Here is a 16,432-nt window from a genome sequence, read left to right on the forward strand (position 1 = left end):
GGATGATCCGTCCATCTTGTGTACTTAGTTTTATATCCGTCCACTTTTTGGACTTAGTTTATCAAGTAGGAAGAACATAAGCGTGTTTGACTATTTCTTTTATTGAAAGAAAACCATGTAGAAGAAAAAGGTACCTGCCCCCTTGGGCTTAAAAAGGCACTTGTAGAAAGAATCGTTTGAAGTAAAAATTTGCGATAGCAAAACTAAATAATAGAAAAAATTGTTCATAGTAAAAAACTAATAAAAACTTAGTAATAAACTGGAAACTAGGGGGGCATCAATGCTCATCATGTCGTCTCTACTGGTGGTATTTCCGTAGGCGCTCTGTGTTCCATGGTTGCTGCGGCTTTTGCCCGTCCAGCGTCTTGAAGTGGTAGGTTCCCTTCCATCTCCATCATAGCAATGTAGCACTCTCGTGCGGCCATCTGATTTCCTCGTAGCTCTCCCACCCCGTGCTCCGTAGGAAATTTGATCACTAGGTGGTATGTTGACGTTACCGCCTTCCATGAGTTAAGGATGGGTCGTCCGATGATAGCATTGTAAGCAGATGAGCAGTTGACCACAAGGAAAGTCATCTCCTTTGTGATCTGTTGAGGATAATCACCTATTGTTATCGAAAGCGTGACCGCGCCTAATGGGAACACCCTCGTACCTCCAAAGCCAATCAGCGGAGCATTTGTCGGTATTAACCGTTCTCTTGCAATCCTCATCTGCTGGAACGCTGGGTAGTATAAGATGTCTGCTGAGCTGCCATTGTCGATTAGCACTCGGTGCATGTTGAAGTCCCCCACTTGTAAGGTGATAACAAGCGCGTCCTCATGAGGGTGGTGAAGATGTCGGGCATCCTCTTCTGAGAATCCTATGATCGGGCTTTCCATCCGTCCTATTCTTGGTACGGAGCCCGTTAGTTGGACGTTATGAACCATCCTGAGGTATGTTTTTCTGGCCTTTTTGGACGACCCTATAGTTGTCATGCCCCCTGTGATCATTCTTATATCCCCTATAGGTGGTTGGGGTGCTCATTATCTCGGCGGGGTGGCTGCTCTTAATGTTGATGATCCGTCCTTTCCTTGCTGACGAACTTCTGCAACTTTCCCTGTCTAATGAGGGCTTCAATTTGCTGTTTCAGGTCATAGCAGTCAGCTGTGTCATGTCCGTGATCGCGATGGAAGCGACAATACCTATCTTTAGACCGTTTGTTAGTATCTCCCTTCAGCTTTCCAGGGAAAGTCAGTGTCCCTTCGTCCTTGATTTGCATGAGGACTTGGTCGATAGGGACGGTTAGTGGAGTGAAACTTGTGAATCTCCCCGTAGGGGGCTCGGAGCGCCTATCATCCCTTCGCTCTCCAGTTCTTGCCATCTTCCGCCCTCTTTCCTCTCTGGCATCTTCCTGCCTTTCTCTCTTCTTGGGCTTTTCTTCGCGAGCTAGTAAAGCGTCTTCGGTATTCATATATTTGGTGGCCCTGTAAAGCACGTCCGGCATAGTTTTCGGGTCATTTTTATATAGTGAAAATAAAAACTTACCCTTCCTCAGCCCATTCGTAAATGCTGCTACGAGTATTTTATCGTCGACCTCGTCAATTGAGAGTGCTTCCTTATTAAAGCGGGCTATGTAAGATCTGAGTGTTTCATCTTCTCGTTGCTTGATACTCATCAAGCATGCTGTGGACTTCTTGTATCGGTGTCCTCCAATAAAGTGCGACGTGAATTGGGCGCTCAGCTCTTTGAAAGTGCTGATGAAATTGGGCGTCAGCCTGCTGAACCAAATTCTTGCCCGGCCCTTCAGCGTTGTAGGGAAGGCCCTACACATGATCTCGTTCGCTACTCCTTGAAGATGCATCAGGGTCTTGAAGGTCTCTAGATGATCCAGTGGATCCTTCACCCCGTCGTAACTGTCTATATGCGGCATGCGGAACTTGTGGTTGACCAAGTCGTCAAGGTCACTGGACACTCGTCCTTTGAGCGCGTTCATCATAACCTCCATCTGCTCCTTCATCGCCTACATCTCTGCGACAATATGTGGCGGAGTTGCATCCGTGAGGGATGGTATGTTCAAATTTTGCCTCTCTAGTCTGCTTGGGGCGTGGCTGCCCTCAGGTTTCTCCTTGTTTTTCTTTGCAGCGCTGGTCCCTTCTTGATCTTCTTGTTGGTCATTCGGTGCTGCATTCTTCTGGCGCAGCTGTTCTTCTAAGTCGTGGTTTTGTTTGGTGAGACGTTCCATGGTGGCAGCGAGAGTTCGAACTTGTCTCTCGAGCGCAGTTGTGGGTGGTTCCTCTCCTTGAACGTCGTTGGTGGTTGCCATTGAGCGTGTGAGTACCATGCAACTCTTTTGTCTGGGAAGCGATAAATGGCTTACGAATCGCGTAGTTCCCACAGACGGCGCCAACTGATGATGCCGAAAAAAAACCACCAGTGAGCTACACGATCCTCGCACACTCAAATTAGCACCTGCACAACAAAGGGAAGAAAAAACCTAGCGAAGAGCACCGGTGTGGTGCCGGCCAAATACCCTCCGAAGGTCAAGTCAGAAATATGCTCACAACTCTAGAGTGCTAGAGAGGGTAAAATTAAGCGTACCTCGATTTGTGAGGGTATTGGGGCTTTTATAGTCGAAACACAATGTCACACTTAATATTATACATAGCATCTTACAATAGGATTTAAGGGCACCAATCCTAACAACATGTTAGACAGAATCCCTATATGGGAATACTTGCGGCACACCTCCTAGATTCTAGGGGTAATTAGAGTCCTAGCGCAATTAGGGTTCTAGAAGCTGCGTGCATCGATGGAGATCTTCTTTATAAGGAATATGACTTGTCCATCATGTTTGGGACTCCTCAAGAGGATTTCTACAAGGAAAGACTTCGACTCCAAGTAAAAAAGGTCAACTTTCGACGACTATAAAAGCTCCAATACCCTCACAAATCGAGGTACGCTTAATTTTACCCTCTTTAGCACTCTAGAGTTGTGAGCATATTTCTGACTTGACCTTCGGAGGGTATTTGGCCGGCACCACACCGGTGCTCTTCGCGAGGTTTTTTCTTCCCTTTGTTGTGCAGGTGCTAATTTGAGTGTGCGAGGATCGTGTAGCTCACTGGTGGTTTTTTTTCGGCATCATCAAAAAGATTTTTGTATTTGTGCGTTGTTTATTATTATTATTTTGGCAGAGAAAAAGAGTAGCTGGAGAGGTATTACTGTCCAAATGAAGTCTGGATTTCCACCGCATGTTCCTTCATCACCTTCGCCAGGAGGTGGAGTTCCCCCAAGGAAATAGCACCATGATCAAAACAAAGTCCATTGAAAGAAATTAGCCACACGATTTATAAGATAATTGTATACCTTGTCGTGGTATTCCAAGCTAGTTTATTTTTTTCGTTTATTATGGAATACTAGTGGTTCCATTTGCCTTGATTTAATAAGAGAATTAGTTATCTAAGTAAAAAGAAAATTGTATAGGGTATATAAGATTTTTATCATGCAATTGTGGTTTTATAACGAATCGCATGCTTGCTTTACAAGCGATTTTTTTGCCAAAGATTTGATCTGTTTATTGAAAGAGAATTTAGTTAGCTGGTGCCGAATAATTAGTAAAATACAGTACATGTATATTACGGTAATTATACGAATGGATATAATTTAATATCCTCCAAGAAAATTATGCTTTAAAAATTCGGCAGAAAAATATGACAACAGATGAATGATAGTATGTGTAAAGTATTAGTATCATATGTGTGTGTATATATATATATTAAAATCTCAACAAAAATACGGGAACATTTTCATATAATTTTTTAAAGATAACTATAATATTAAACCATATCTAGGTATTTATATGTTACATTCAAAAAAAGATCATATCTGAGTAGATATAAGAGAGTGGGATGCTCTAAAAATCGATGGTGATAAAGGAAGGAAGCAAATATAATAATAGATGAAAGAAGATTTAGGGGGAAAAAGAATCGAAAAGAGTAAAATATATTACATTGAGCGAAATATAATATTTACAAATTACAATGAATAACTTGGTGCTGGAACAATGAGTCCGTGGGGCACAACCTTTTTTTTTTTGAGATAGAATAGGAAGAATGATGCAATAGGTTTTGGCAGTTTTTAACATGGCTTTTAAGTGGAGTTGTAGTTTGCCTCTGTGTTAAAACCTCTTTCCCTCTCCCTTGTGTGTGTGTGTGTGTGTGTGTTTGTTTCTCCAAAAAAAAAAAAAAAAAAACCTTTTGGGTTTCACTATTTAATATGACTAGTCGCTAATAAAACCTCTTTCCCTCTCCCTTGTGTGTGTGTGTGTGTGTGTGTTTGTTTCTCCAAAAAAAAAAAAAAAAAAACCTTTTGGGTTTCACTATTTAATATGACTAGTCGCTAACTCGTGCGATATACGGGATAATTTTTATAATTTGGCTCAAAGCATATTATGACTCAAAGCATATTATAATTTTTTTTTAACCCATAATAGTACAGAATGTTAAACCAATAGCAAAATGGGGGAAAATATAAAGAGAATACAAATTGACTAAAAAAGGGTTGAGAATCTTAACAAATTTAAATTAAGAAAAAACAGTTGCCAATATAAATCCTTTAATTTAATAATTTTCCACTTTCATGGCCTTGCAATTAATGCCCGAAAACCAAGTCTTATCTGGTTGAAAATAGCTACTGAATAAAAAAAATAAAAAAGGGGGCTCTCTCCTTTTCTTCCAACCTCAAAAGTGTCAAGCAAGGATCATAGAATGGATTATGGGCAATAATAGTCCACAACACAAATCTGGGTAAAAGAAACCACCTACAACATTTAACATTCTGTGAGGCAAAAGATATGACAATCCAACTACAAAAATAGGGGTGTACAGAGATTCAAAGGTGAGAATTGAGGCAACATGGTAGTGGCAGAGTTTACAAACAAATAGAGAGACAGACGGATATAATTTGGGAAAACAAATTTGAAAAGAATTGAGAGAATTACCTGACATGATAAACCAATCAAAATCTCATCTTGATTATATGGGTTAGTTGACAATTGAAGATTTGGGTGATTTTCTAAGGAGGTCATATGGTGAGAATTGGAGATTATGGTGTGTTGGAGAGGGTGGATATACAGTGTTTGCTAAGAGAAAGAGAAGAACTTACTGGTTGGGGTAGCAGAGCCATAGGCAGAAAAGGAGTACTGGGGGGAACGACAGAGAGAGATATTAGTTGGGCTGAGTTTGCGTTTGAAGGAGAGACAAAGACTGGGAAATAGGTTTTATCGGGTTTGTTTTGGGGAGAAATAGTTATTGGGTTAGAAATAGTTACGATGTTTAGGGTTTTATTTATTTTTAATAGTTTTACTTTTTTAAATAATGCTAATGTGGAAAAATGTGGGAGCTTCAAAAGCTTCAATTTTATATATATATATATATATACATAAATATATTAGTCTGAATTTGTCTAGTGTAATAGGCTGATTGCTAGCTTTAGGTTTCATTACAGTAGTATTGTTTAATGATATATATTACGTGTTTGACTGTGCTTCATTTTTTTTTTTTTTTTTTATGGGAAATACTGAAAAATTTATTAAACCAAAGAAGAGTAAGTTACATCTTGAATCAGAGATTGGTTAAGGAAACAAGGTCCCTTTTCTAACCAAATTGAAAAATCATCTATGCCTGAAGCATATTTAGCTAATAAATGAGTTGGCCTATTTCCTTGCCGACGGACATGTGAAAAAACAACCTGTCTAAACTCTTGAGAAACTAACAGAGAGCTAGAAATAATGGCAGCCATAGATGATGGTGGTGAAGAGAGTTCCTTTAGAGCATTGATCACCAAAAGGGAGTCACCTTCAAGAATAAAGTCTTGTATACTAAGGTCTTTTGCAAATTGCAGACCAACCTCCACTGCCTTCGCTTCAATTTCTACTGCTTTGAGAGGAGCCCAAATCTTCTTGCTAAGGGCACCAATAATGTTACCTTCCTAATCCCTGATCAAAACTCCTACACCCGCAGCTTTCTGATCAGCAAAGATAGCCCCGTCAATATTGATTTTAAACTTTTCTCTCGGTAATGGCTTCCAAAACTCAAGTTGGACATCTCGTCTTTGCACCGGCTCGACAACACATTCCTGGTACTCTGCTAGATACTCTAAAGCATCAGACCCCCAATCCTTGTAACACTTTTCTTCACACTTATTCTGAAGTTCATTTCTGTTTGTACAAAGAGACCACGCCACCATGATTACTTTTTCAGTCAACTCTATGTCCCATTCAGCTTCAACCACACCATACTAGACCATATCCATGAAGGATGTGAAACAAATGGATGGCTGAATATTGAATAGCTTTAGGCTATCCCACACCTCACGTGCTCGGCTACATTCCCAGAAACAGATGGCTTGAACTCTCCAGTTTTAAGTTGCACAACTTACAGCATCCCTTAGTCAAGACTTTCTATTGCATTAAATTTTCTTTGGTGGGAAGAGTGTCTTGGCAGGCTCTCCATGCAAAATGGCGAACCATGTGGGGAATATTAAGCTGCCATATCTGTTTCCAAAATCTCCTCATCCTATTGTCATCAAGGCAGCCCTAGCCGAACCTTCAGAGGCAAGCTCCACAGCCACTCTGTATGCACTTCTAACACTAAACCTACCATTGTTTGTGGAAGCCAGACCTGTTTGTCTCGNCAACTCATAGTATACGTAGGAATTGCTTGGGCCACTGCTTTAATCAGAATCTCCTTACCTGCTTTTGAATGTAATTTTTCCTTTTGTCCCGCTAGCTTCTTTGCCAATTTTTCTTTGATTCCCTTGAATGAGTTCTTTCTATTCTTCCCCGCAAGAGATGGTAGGCCCAAATATTTTTCATGTTGTCTAATAACTTGTGCACCAAGTGATCTAGTCTTGAGCTCATCTTGAATGACTGTGGCTGTATTGATACTGAAATAGAGAAAAGTCTTTGCCCAATTTAATTGTTGCCTTGATGCATCTTCATAGACTTTCAAAATTCTCTAGAGGGACTCACATTCTTCAATAGAAGCTTTGCAAAATATAAGGCTATCATCTGCAAAAAATAGGTGGGAAAGACAAGGCCCATTCTTGTATACAGAAATACCTTCCATAGACCCTTCAACAACAGCTTTTTTAATTAAAGCAGATAAACCCTTAGCACAAAGCAAGAAAAGATAGGGTGAGAGAGGATTACCTTGTCTAAGACCCCTTGAAGGGACAATATGGCCTTTTTGCTTACCATTAATTCGGATGGAGTAAGTCACAGTTGAGACACACTGCATTATAAGGATCCTCCATCTAGGATGGAAACCCAATCTCTCCATAATTTTCTCCAGGCACACCATTCCACCCTATCATAAGCTTTGCTCATGTCCACCTTCAAGGCCATCTCCCCTCTATTCCTTGATTTCTTCTGGCTAATGTGATGCATTGTTTCAAAAGCAACTAAAATATTATCAGTGTTGAGTCTGCCATGAACAAAGGCACTTTGAGTATCACTAATTATTGCAGGGAGGATTTTCTTCAACCTGTTGGCAAGGGTCTTGGCAGCCATTTTATACACCACATTACATAAACTGAGCGTCTAAATTTAGTAACTTTCTATGGTTTATTAATTTTAGGAACTAAAACAATCTCAATATCATTGAAATGAGGAGGAATAATACCAAAATTAAGAAAGTCAAGGATAGATTTAGTGACTACATTACCCATAGTAGGCCAAAAATGCTGGTAGAATAGTGGAGGCATACCATCAGGTCCCGAGGCCTTAAGAGGATACATCTGTTTCATAGCTTTGTACACTTCATTTGGTTGGAACTCCTTAATCAGCTGCTCATTCATTTGCTGAGATACCTTCGGTTGGACTGCTTCCAAAAGTTCATTGAAATCTGTGGGGTTGATGAGGAGAAAAGCTCCGAATAATACTTCACAAACACCTTCTCAATTTCGGCCTCCTTTTCCTGCCAAACTTCATTAGAGTCTAGAATCCCTTCAATCAAGTTTTTCTGAAATCTTGAAGATGCTTTAGCATGGAAAAAACTTGTGTTTCAATCCCCCTCTCTAAACCAATCAACCCGAGCTCTTGTTTCCACATGGCTACCTCCTTCTCTAGCCAACAATTAAGCTCCACCCTAGCCTCCCTCATGTGTTTAATGACCTCCGGGCTAGTTGGCTACATCTCCAAAACTTCCAAAAGCTTCTGAAGCCGATCAATCTCCTTGCTCACATGCCCAAACTCAGACCGGTTCCACTCTTGGAGTTTTGTTTTGCATGAATTCAAACACGTCAACAGAAGATGTGAGGTGGCTACCAACAAACCTTCATTCCAAGCTTCGGTCACAATTTCTTCACATTTGGGTTCTTTCAACCACATAGACTCAAATTTGAAAGTTTTTTTAGATTGGACCCATTTCTTGACAGCCATGAATTGTAGCAACAATGGATTGTGATCTGAAGTTGATGAAGACTTATGGATCAATGTTGCTGAGGGAACAATGAAGCCCAACCTGAATTCATTAAAGCCCTATCAAGCCTCTCTCTAATTTGAAACCCATCACTTCTTTAGAAAAGCCAAGTAAACTTAGGCCCAATAAATCCAACCTCCTGAAGCCCATAAGAATTAATCACATTATTAAACCTGGCCATCTATTGCTTGGGCCGTGGAGCACCCACTTCTTTTTCAAAATCCAACCGAATTTCATTAAAGTCACCAATTACCACCAAGGTAAAGGAGACACAGTAGAGAGGGAATGGAGAAGTTGCCATGATTCCACCCTTCTCGAAGTCTCCAGATTATCATAAAATCCTGTCAAGCGCCATCTGGAAGTATTGCCACCCTCATCAATATACCATCAACATGGGACGACGAAGAGCTCAAGATTTCCATCTTGACCCCTAAATACCAGTATAAAGCCAACCGCCCACTGAGCCATTACTCGAAACAATATGACTTTCTTGAAAACCACATCTGATTTCTGACCATCTTCAACCAATTCTACATCTGACTTTGTTTCCATTAAGAAAAAAAATTGGGCTTCTCTATCCTAATGACCTTCTGCAAGGAGTTAATTGTCTGAGTGTTCCAAGCCCTCGACAATTCCAGCTTAAGAGACTCATTGGGCTCGACGGGGTTGCTTAGCAACCTCTGCCCCTCCTAAATGTGTGGCAAAAAGAAAGCCTAGAATTTTAGTCTCCTCCTCAAGTTTCATCTTCTTATCTTTCCCATGCAACTCACTATCCCCCTTGTTCCCAAAACATTTTTCCTTTTGAACATACATCAACCTCACCCATAACCTGATCAGCCTATGTCAACCTTGCCTTGCCTTCTAAAGGGCAGAAACCAAATACCCACGCATAGAGAAGATTGCATTTGCTTTGATTGTAGCTTCACGCAAGCTGCGCCCTTATTTCCAGGCGAATCCTATCTTGGTGATGACGGACCAACCTATAAAGAAGGCGATGAACAAGCCCAAGGCTGCAGGAAGGATGATCCAGTGGGCTATTGAGCTCAACCAATTCAACATTGAGTACCACCCCAAGACAGCTATTAAGGCACAGGTGCTGGCAGACTTCATCGTTGAATTTACAATCCCCAACGAGGAGGGAGCCATAGACGAGGTGGAAAGATGGACGATTCAGACTGACTGTTCATCAATCCGAAAGAGGAGTGGAGTAAGAGTCATTATCATTACCCCCAAAGGAGAGACGCTCAAATACGGAGTTTAGCTAGCATTCCCGGCCACCAACCTTGAAGCTGAATACGAAGGAGTACTAACGGGATTAAGGGTTAGGAAAGCACTAGGAGTTAAAAACTTACTCCTTCAGAGTGATTCAAAGCTCGTTGTAGGCCAAATAAAGGGGGAATTCGAAGCAAATGAGGAAAGGATGTAAAAATACCTAAAGTTGACGAACCTCTTGACACAAGAGTTTGATCAAGTAGAGTTCACACAGAACCCCCAGAAGCCAAAATATTGGGGCAGACGAGTTGGCGAAACAGTCGTCATCAGAGGCAGGACCAACGAGTACAAACCTCAAGATTGAAGTCCAGAGATGCCCTAGCATCGAAGAAGTCCATACCTTCGCAATCTAGAGCGGAAGTAGCTAGATAACCCCAATCCTATCCTTCCTTTAGGATGGACGGCTTCCATAGGATGCCGAAGAAGAAAGGAAGGTTAGGAAGAGTGCAGCAAGGTTCACGATCTTGAATGATACCCTATACAAAAGAGGTTTCTCCATGCCCTACTTGAGGTGTGTCAATGAAGAGGAAGCCAAATATATTCTGGAGGAGATCCATAAAGGGATTTGCGGAGATCATGCAGGCACAAGATCCTTGATCAGCAAAGTCCCCCGAACAGGTTACTTTGGCCTACCCTGCAAAAGGTTGCAAAAGAGTTCGTTAAAAAGTGCAACAAATGCCAGAGGTTTGGAAACGTCTAGTGCATGCCATCTGAGAAACTGACGACAATAGCCTCCTCGTGGCCGTTTGCTTAGTGGGGACTTGACATTATTGGCCCATTACCCTAAGGTAGGAGACAAGTAAAATTTTTACTAGTTGCCATTGATTATTTCACAAAATGGGTTGCAGCAGAAGCACTATCAACCATAACGGAGGTGAAGGTCCAGAACTTTATGTGGAAGAATATAGTCTGCCGATTCAGGATACCATGGACAATCATATCAAACAACGGGTGGCAGTTTGATAGTCAAGGTTTTAGGAAATTTTGCTTGGGGTTGGGAATCAAGAACCAATTCTCATCCCCTGGTCACCCCAAGCTAATAGCCAGACGGAAGTGACATAATAGACATTGCTCAAGATCATCAAGGCTCGGCCGGACGAGGTAAAGGGCGCATGGTCAGAAGAGCTGCCCAATGTCTTGTGGGCATACAAGACCACATTAAGAACTCTAACAAGAGAGACCCTTTTCAGTCTCACCTATGGCACCGAAGCTGTAATTCCAGTTGAAGTAGGAATCACCAGCTTAAGACGAGAAGCTTTCCACGAAAGGCAGCAATGACGATCAACTAAGAGTTAAATTGGATTGCTTGGATGAAGCTAGAGACAAAGCATCCTGTAAGATGGCGGAATACCAGCAGAAAATGTTCGAGTACTACAACAAATGGGTGAAGCTCAGACGACTTAATATTAAAGACCTCGTCCTGCACAAAGTCACACCTGCCACCAAGGACCCAACCCAGGGGAAGCTCAGTCCAACCTGGGAAGGACCTTATAAAGTCATCCATTATTCCAGGCAAGGCAACTATCACCTGGAGATGTTGAACGGGAGGAAACTGCCGCGACCATGGAATATCGAGCATCTGAAACAATACCATCAGTAGATGTAATGGATGAATGTATCCATGTTTGAAATAAAGCAATAAAAGAATTATTCAGCCAGTGTGATGCGTGTAAACTTTTTTATTTTTTTTGGCTAAGTAACAAGACTCCGGATAGACAGATGTAAGTTACTAACGAATCCAAAAAGTGACAGGATTCCTTCAATGGGTGTAAGTCACAAAAATATTGGCTAAGTAACAAGATTCCGCATAGACGGATGTAAGTTACTGACGAAGCCAAGAAGTGACAAGATCCCTTCAATGGATGTAAGTCACAAAAATATTGGCTAAGTAACAAGATTCCGCATAGATGGATGTAAGTCACTGGCGAAGCCAAAAGGTGACAAAATCCCTTTAATGGGTGTAAGTCACAAAAATCTGGCTCAGTAACAAGATTCCGCCTAGACAGATGTAAGTTGCTGACAAAGCCAAAAATAACAAAGTCCCTTCAGTGGGTGTAAGTCACGACAAAAAAAAAAAAAAAAAAAAAAGAAAAAAAAAAGAGAAAAAGTTGTTGACTAAGTAACAACAACTCGCATAGATAGATGCAACTTACTGATGCATAAAAGATTTTAAAAAAAATGATTAAAGGAATGAAGCAAACAAAAATCACATGCAATCACAAAGTATCATGCAAGACAGCAAAGTAATCAAGTATAGAATTACAAATATAATTGAAGGCCCAAAAACGAGCAACCAGCATTATGTCAACATTATAATTAAAAGCCCATAAACACTGGGCAAAAAACAATGTTCTTAAATTAGAATTAAAATATTGTTCTGAAAGTAGAATCAAAAAGCCCAAAACACACCGGGCACCCAAAAAGAAGATTACAAAAAAAAAAAAGGGCAGACATAAAGCAAGTAAATAAATAGGTTCAGGCATTAGTAGCTGCGTCATCACCAGCAGGAGGCGAAGGAGTATTCTCAGGAGCATCACCTTTAGGAGCTGTGGAGTGAGAGGCTTCATCAGCTGCCATTTCTTTGTCCATCTCTTAAAGGTCTAGGTTCTCTAAATCCACTCTGATGGGGTGCTTGATGAGGTACCACCTCAGGAGCTTGAAACCTTTATAGTACCAGCTGAAGAGCACAGTGTTATATTCGTCCGTCAGCTAGAAGGCTTCCACGGATATGACAACCCACAACCTTATAGGAGGGCGTGCCAGAGAAAATCATCAATTCCTCGATAGTGAAGACCTCTTGTGCCCTCGCCAGCGTGAGGCCAGCATCATTCCATATGCTGGACGAGTAAGAATCAACCTTCTCTTTCCCCTTGTCAGCCACACGTGGCTTCTTTTGGATGGGAGTAATCTCTTCGACTAAGGTGGCCGAGGAAGTTTTCCTCGTTTTCTCAGTGCCAGGGGTAGCTAAAGTGATGAAGACCCCCTTCTTCATGATGCATACTATCCTCTTCCCAAGATTGGACAGAGGCTCATTCTTCTTAGACCTCATTTTTGCATACATGTCTTGGTTAAATTTAGTCGTCATTTCTGTGAAAAGGAAACACTTGTTAAACAAAAAAAAAAGGAATCCCCAATTAACATCTAGCACAATGATAGGCCAAGAATGTATTGACCCCTTGTGATAAATTAACCAATTAATTAGCCAAGTGAATTAATTAAGTTAATTAACATGCAATATGCGTGGTAGCACAAACAAATCACCAACTAAGTTAATATGCAGCGGAAAATAAAGTTGACAAGGTGATTTGTTTACGAATGGGGAAAACCTCTAAGGCAAAAACCCCACCGAGTGATTTTAATGTCACCACTCTCGAGAATCCACTATTATCACAACAAGCGGTTACAAGTAAAGGAATCTCAGTACCTTATACCTACCTACAGTTGAACCCTTACCCCAATACCTAATTGGACTTGTTCTATAGTGACAATCTCTCCTTTTAATGCATGGATCGAAGTATGTGAATGACCACCAACTTGAGAAGGATGTTGGCTGCAAAGTTCTTTAGTTCATCAATACGATGAAGATCACGAAACTCCTTAGTTACAAAACCCTACATTGTACAAACGCAGCAGCTTCTTGAAGAAAAATATGAATTAGGGCAAATTATCTCCAGTCACAATATGCTTGTGAAAAACCTTTGCATCAAGTTGCACTTACTTGCATCGGCTGTGACGGCCCTTAAAATAATCCTTATATATGTTTAGGGTTGTGAGAAAAGAAAGCCTAAACATGTATACACGGATTGGTGTGAAATCAGATTTGAAAAATTGATTTTTGTAAATATCGATAGATAGGGTATCTACCGAGCAGCTATCGAGCATTGAGCAAAAGCTGCCTTTTAAACCTCGATAGATGCTATCTATCGAGCTAGTTGTCACGTTTTAAAATCCAGCACTTCTTTACTTGTTTCTTGGATAGACTTGCATGGCTTTAACACTTGGACTTGAACTTTTGTTCCTTGAAGCATTAAACATATCCTAGATCTATCTAATTACAAGTAAAGTGCATTTTGTCAAAGGATTAGCCAATTCTATATTGACATATGTTCCTAACATGATTCACATATGTCCTAACAATCTCCCCCTTTTTCAATCTCTGACAAAACCACAATAAACAAATGAACATATGAGAGAAGTCATAAAATCACTCAACTCAAACTCACTTGTTGAATACAATAAAATCTATCTTAACACAAACTCTTGAAAAACTTTGCAAGAAGAGAGTTCAGGGTAAGAAAGACTTTGACAACTTGTATTTCTAAAATACTTTAAACAAAACTCATCACTGCATCTTAGTATGAAATAGAAATAAAAGATTGCATATAATAAATAAGTAGCATGTGCATAAAGAGAGAAAAGAAACAACACATGAAGAGATAGGTGAAAGAATGTAATAACAGCCTCAATATATATATATATATATATATCAAAATAAGTACAAGGTTTGCTATCACATTGTAAGAACAATGTATCTGAAAAGTATAGAAAATAAAATATACAAAAAGTCCTCACTATATCCCTCATAAAAAGAAAAACACTCCCCCTAACAAAAATATCTATCTCCTATACTAACTCTCCCCCTAAGAACATGACTACTCTCATACCCAAAACTACTCCCCCTTTTTGTCATGAATGACAAAGGGTAAGTAACTCAAGCAGTGAACTCATCATCACCGGAAGAGCTAGCATCTTCATCCTCTTCATCATCATCGCAACCGGAGCCATCATCACTCTCATCCTTTGAAGCTGGTGGAGATGGAGAAGAAGAAGCAGTGAAACTACCCATGACAGCATGTCGTCGTGCGATACGATCAACACGGGTGTTCACCTGACGCAAATCATCACTAAGAGTGTCAAGGCGAGCATCCATGTGCACAAGCTATGCCATGATGGCCTCGAGAGTCACTCCACTCCCAAAAGAAGAAGGAGTGGAAAAAGCTAGAGGAGTTGCCGTCTCGGTCTGTGGCCACTTTAGTCAAAGCTAGGCCTCGCTCCGTCTAACGGTCGCTACGTCTATGGCATACATAGGAGAAAAGTGTGTAGACTCAGGATAGGAGACAGAAAAATGACAGAGAATTCGCGTGATAGCCGAAGGAAAAATGAGCTTATCACAGGTTGTCGTATTCTTATAGACATCTATAAGGGAGAGTATGAAGTGAAAGGGAAAATCTATAGTGAGTGCCACAAGTAGGGATAGCAAAAATCGAGCACGAGGCTCAGTAATGGAGTTATAGTGAGACAAAGGATGAAGAACGAATGTCATTACCATGTTAAGGAACCTCGGACCTTTTGTAAAGCCCGAGCAAGGGGTGTTTTGACGGTCACCTCAAGAGGAAGGTGTCTTATAGAAGTGAGATGAGAGTTCGTCTTTGGACACAGTCCTAAGACACTCACAACCGGGGTAGTCAGCAAACTATACCCTCGGTATATGTAGCACCTCGGATATAAGATTCGGAGTGACTACAATGCACATACCTCGAACGCGAGTGATAAAATGAGGTACAGAACAGTCGAATCCGTGCATGTTGGAGTAAAAATCTTGTATGATCACGGAAGGAGAAGTGACCAGGATGCCACACAGTGACTCCCAACCCCTACTGTAGATGACAATAGGAAGGACAATATCGAAAAAATCCGATAGAACGATTTGGCATTCCGAATGAATGCTGCGTCGTGAAAAGTTCTCCAAAAAGTCCTTACGGGCTTTGTCATCACGAAACCTGACAAGGGACGGAGTAGAATTAGTAAAGGGAGAAGAAGAAGATGCCCCAAAACGAAGAGGGTTCCAGGACGGAGTGCACCTACGTTTAGGTGCTATAGAGCAACTAACTGAAAGAAAGAGAGAGAGAGAGAGAGAGACACGCAGAAAAGCACCAAACACAGTTTAATATCAATAAGATAGAAACAAAATTGGTACGTATGCATGAAAAATGCATGAATATGTGATATGCAAAAGTAAAAACATCATGGGCTCTGCCCAATCTAATCCTACCAACACACATCATTTCAACATATTAAGCACACATCTAAAATGCGTGAATCATTGTTAAAATGCAAATGTGATGCAATGTATGATCATTTAGAACCATTTAAACAAAAATCAACCCAAAAATTTGGCAAAAACTTCATCAATTTTGAAAAACCCCAAAAACTTTTCAAAAACCCAAAAATTTAGGTCAAAATGTATGAAATGCATGATAAAATGATAGAAAAGAGATCATACTAGAGAGAAAATGCAAGGTTAGGCCAAAGATTGAGTGAGGAAGGTGAAGAGTGTGATTGAGAAGTGTTTGGGAGAGGGAGAGGTGGTTTTCAATCTAGAGAGATCGGTGAGAGATGAAGAAAAATTATGCTAACACTACATATAGAAAAATATGTAGCTCGATGGATTGGCAGGTATCGAGAGGTGTTGAGAATTAAAATTTGCCAGATGGAGCTATCGAGTAGCTATCGAGAGGTGTCCACAGCAAAGTGACCTCGATGGATCGAGAATCTATCAAGCATACAAAAACTTCCTCGATGGATCAGGAAGTTGTTGAGCAGCTATCGAGACTAATTTTAAAAAACCTCGATGGATCGAAATTGCGATAATAGCTATCAAGAAAGGAAGCTTAAAAGGCTCGATAGATAGCCTAGTTGTCAAG

At 40.6% G+C, this 16,432-nt stretch overlaps 1 protein-coding gene across 1 annotated transcript; it reads right to left on the reverse strand.

The window, feature by feature from the left end:
- Positions 1-1,045: 1,045 nt before the first annotated feature.
- On the reverse strand, positions 1,046-1,996 carry LOC136071090 (uncharacterized). Its single transcript, XM_065781951.1, has one exon. The coding sequence runs from the start codon at positions 1,994-1,996 to the stop codon at positions 1,046-1,048; it is 951 nt and encodes a 316-aa protein (XP_065638023.1).
- Between the last annotated feature and the right edge of the window lie 14,436 nt (positions 1,997-16,432).

The sequence above is a fragment of the Quercus suber genome, unplaced genomic scaffold, assembly GCF_002906115.3.
Source record: "Quercus suber isolate HL8 unplaced genomic scaffold, Cork oak 2.0 scaffold_284, whole genome shotgun sequence".
NCBI lineage: Eukaryota > Viridiplantae > Streptophyta > Magnoliopsida > Fagales > Fagaceae > Quercus > Quercus suber.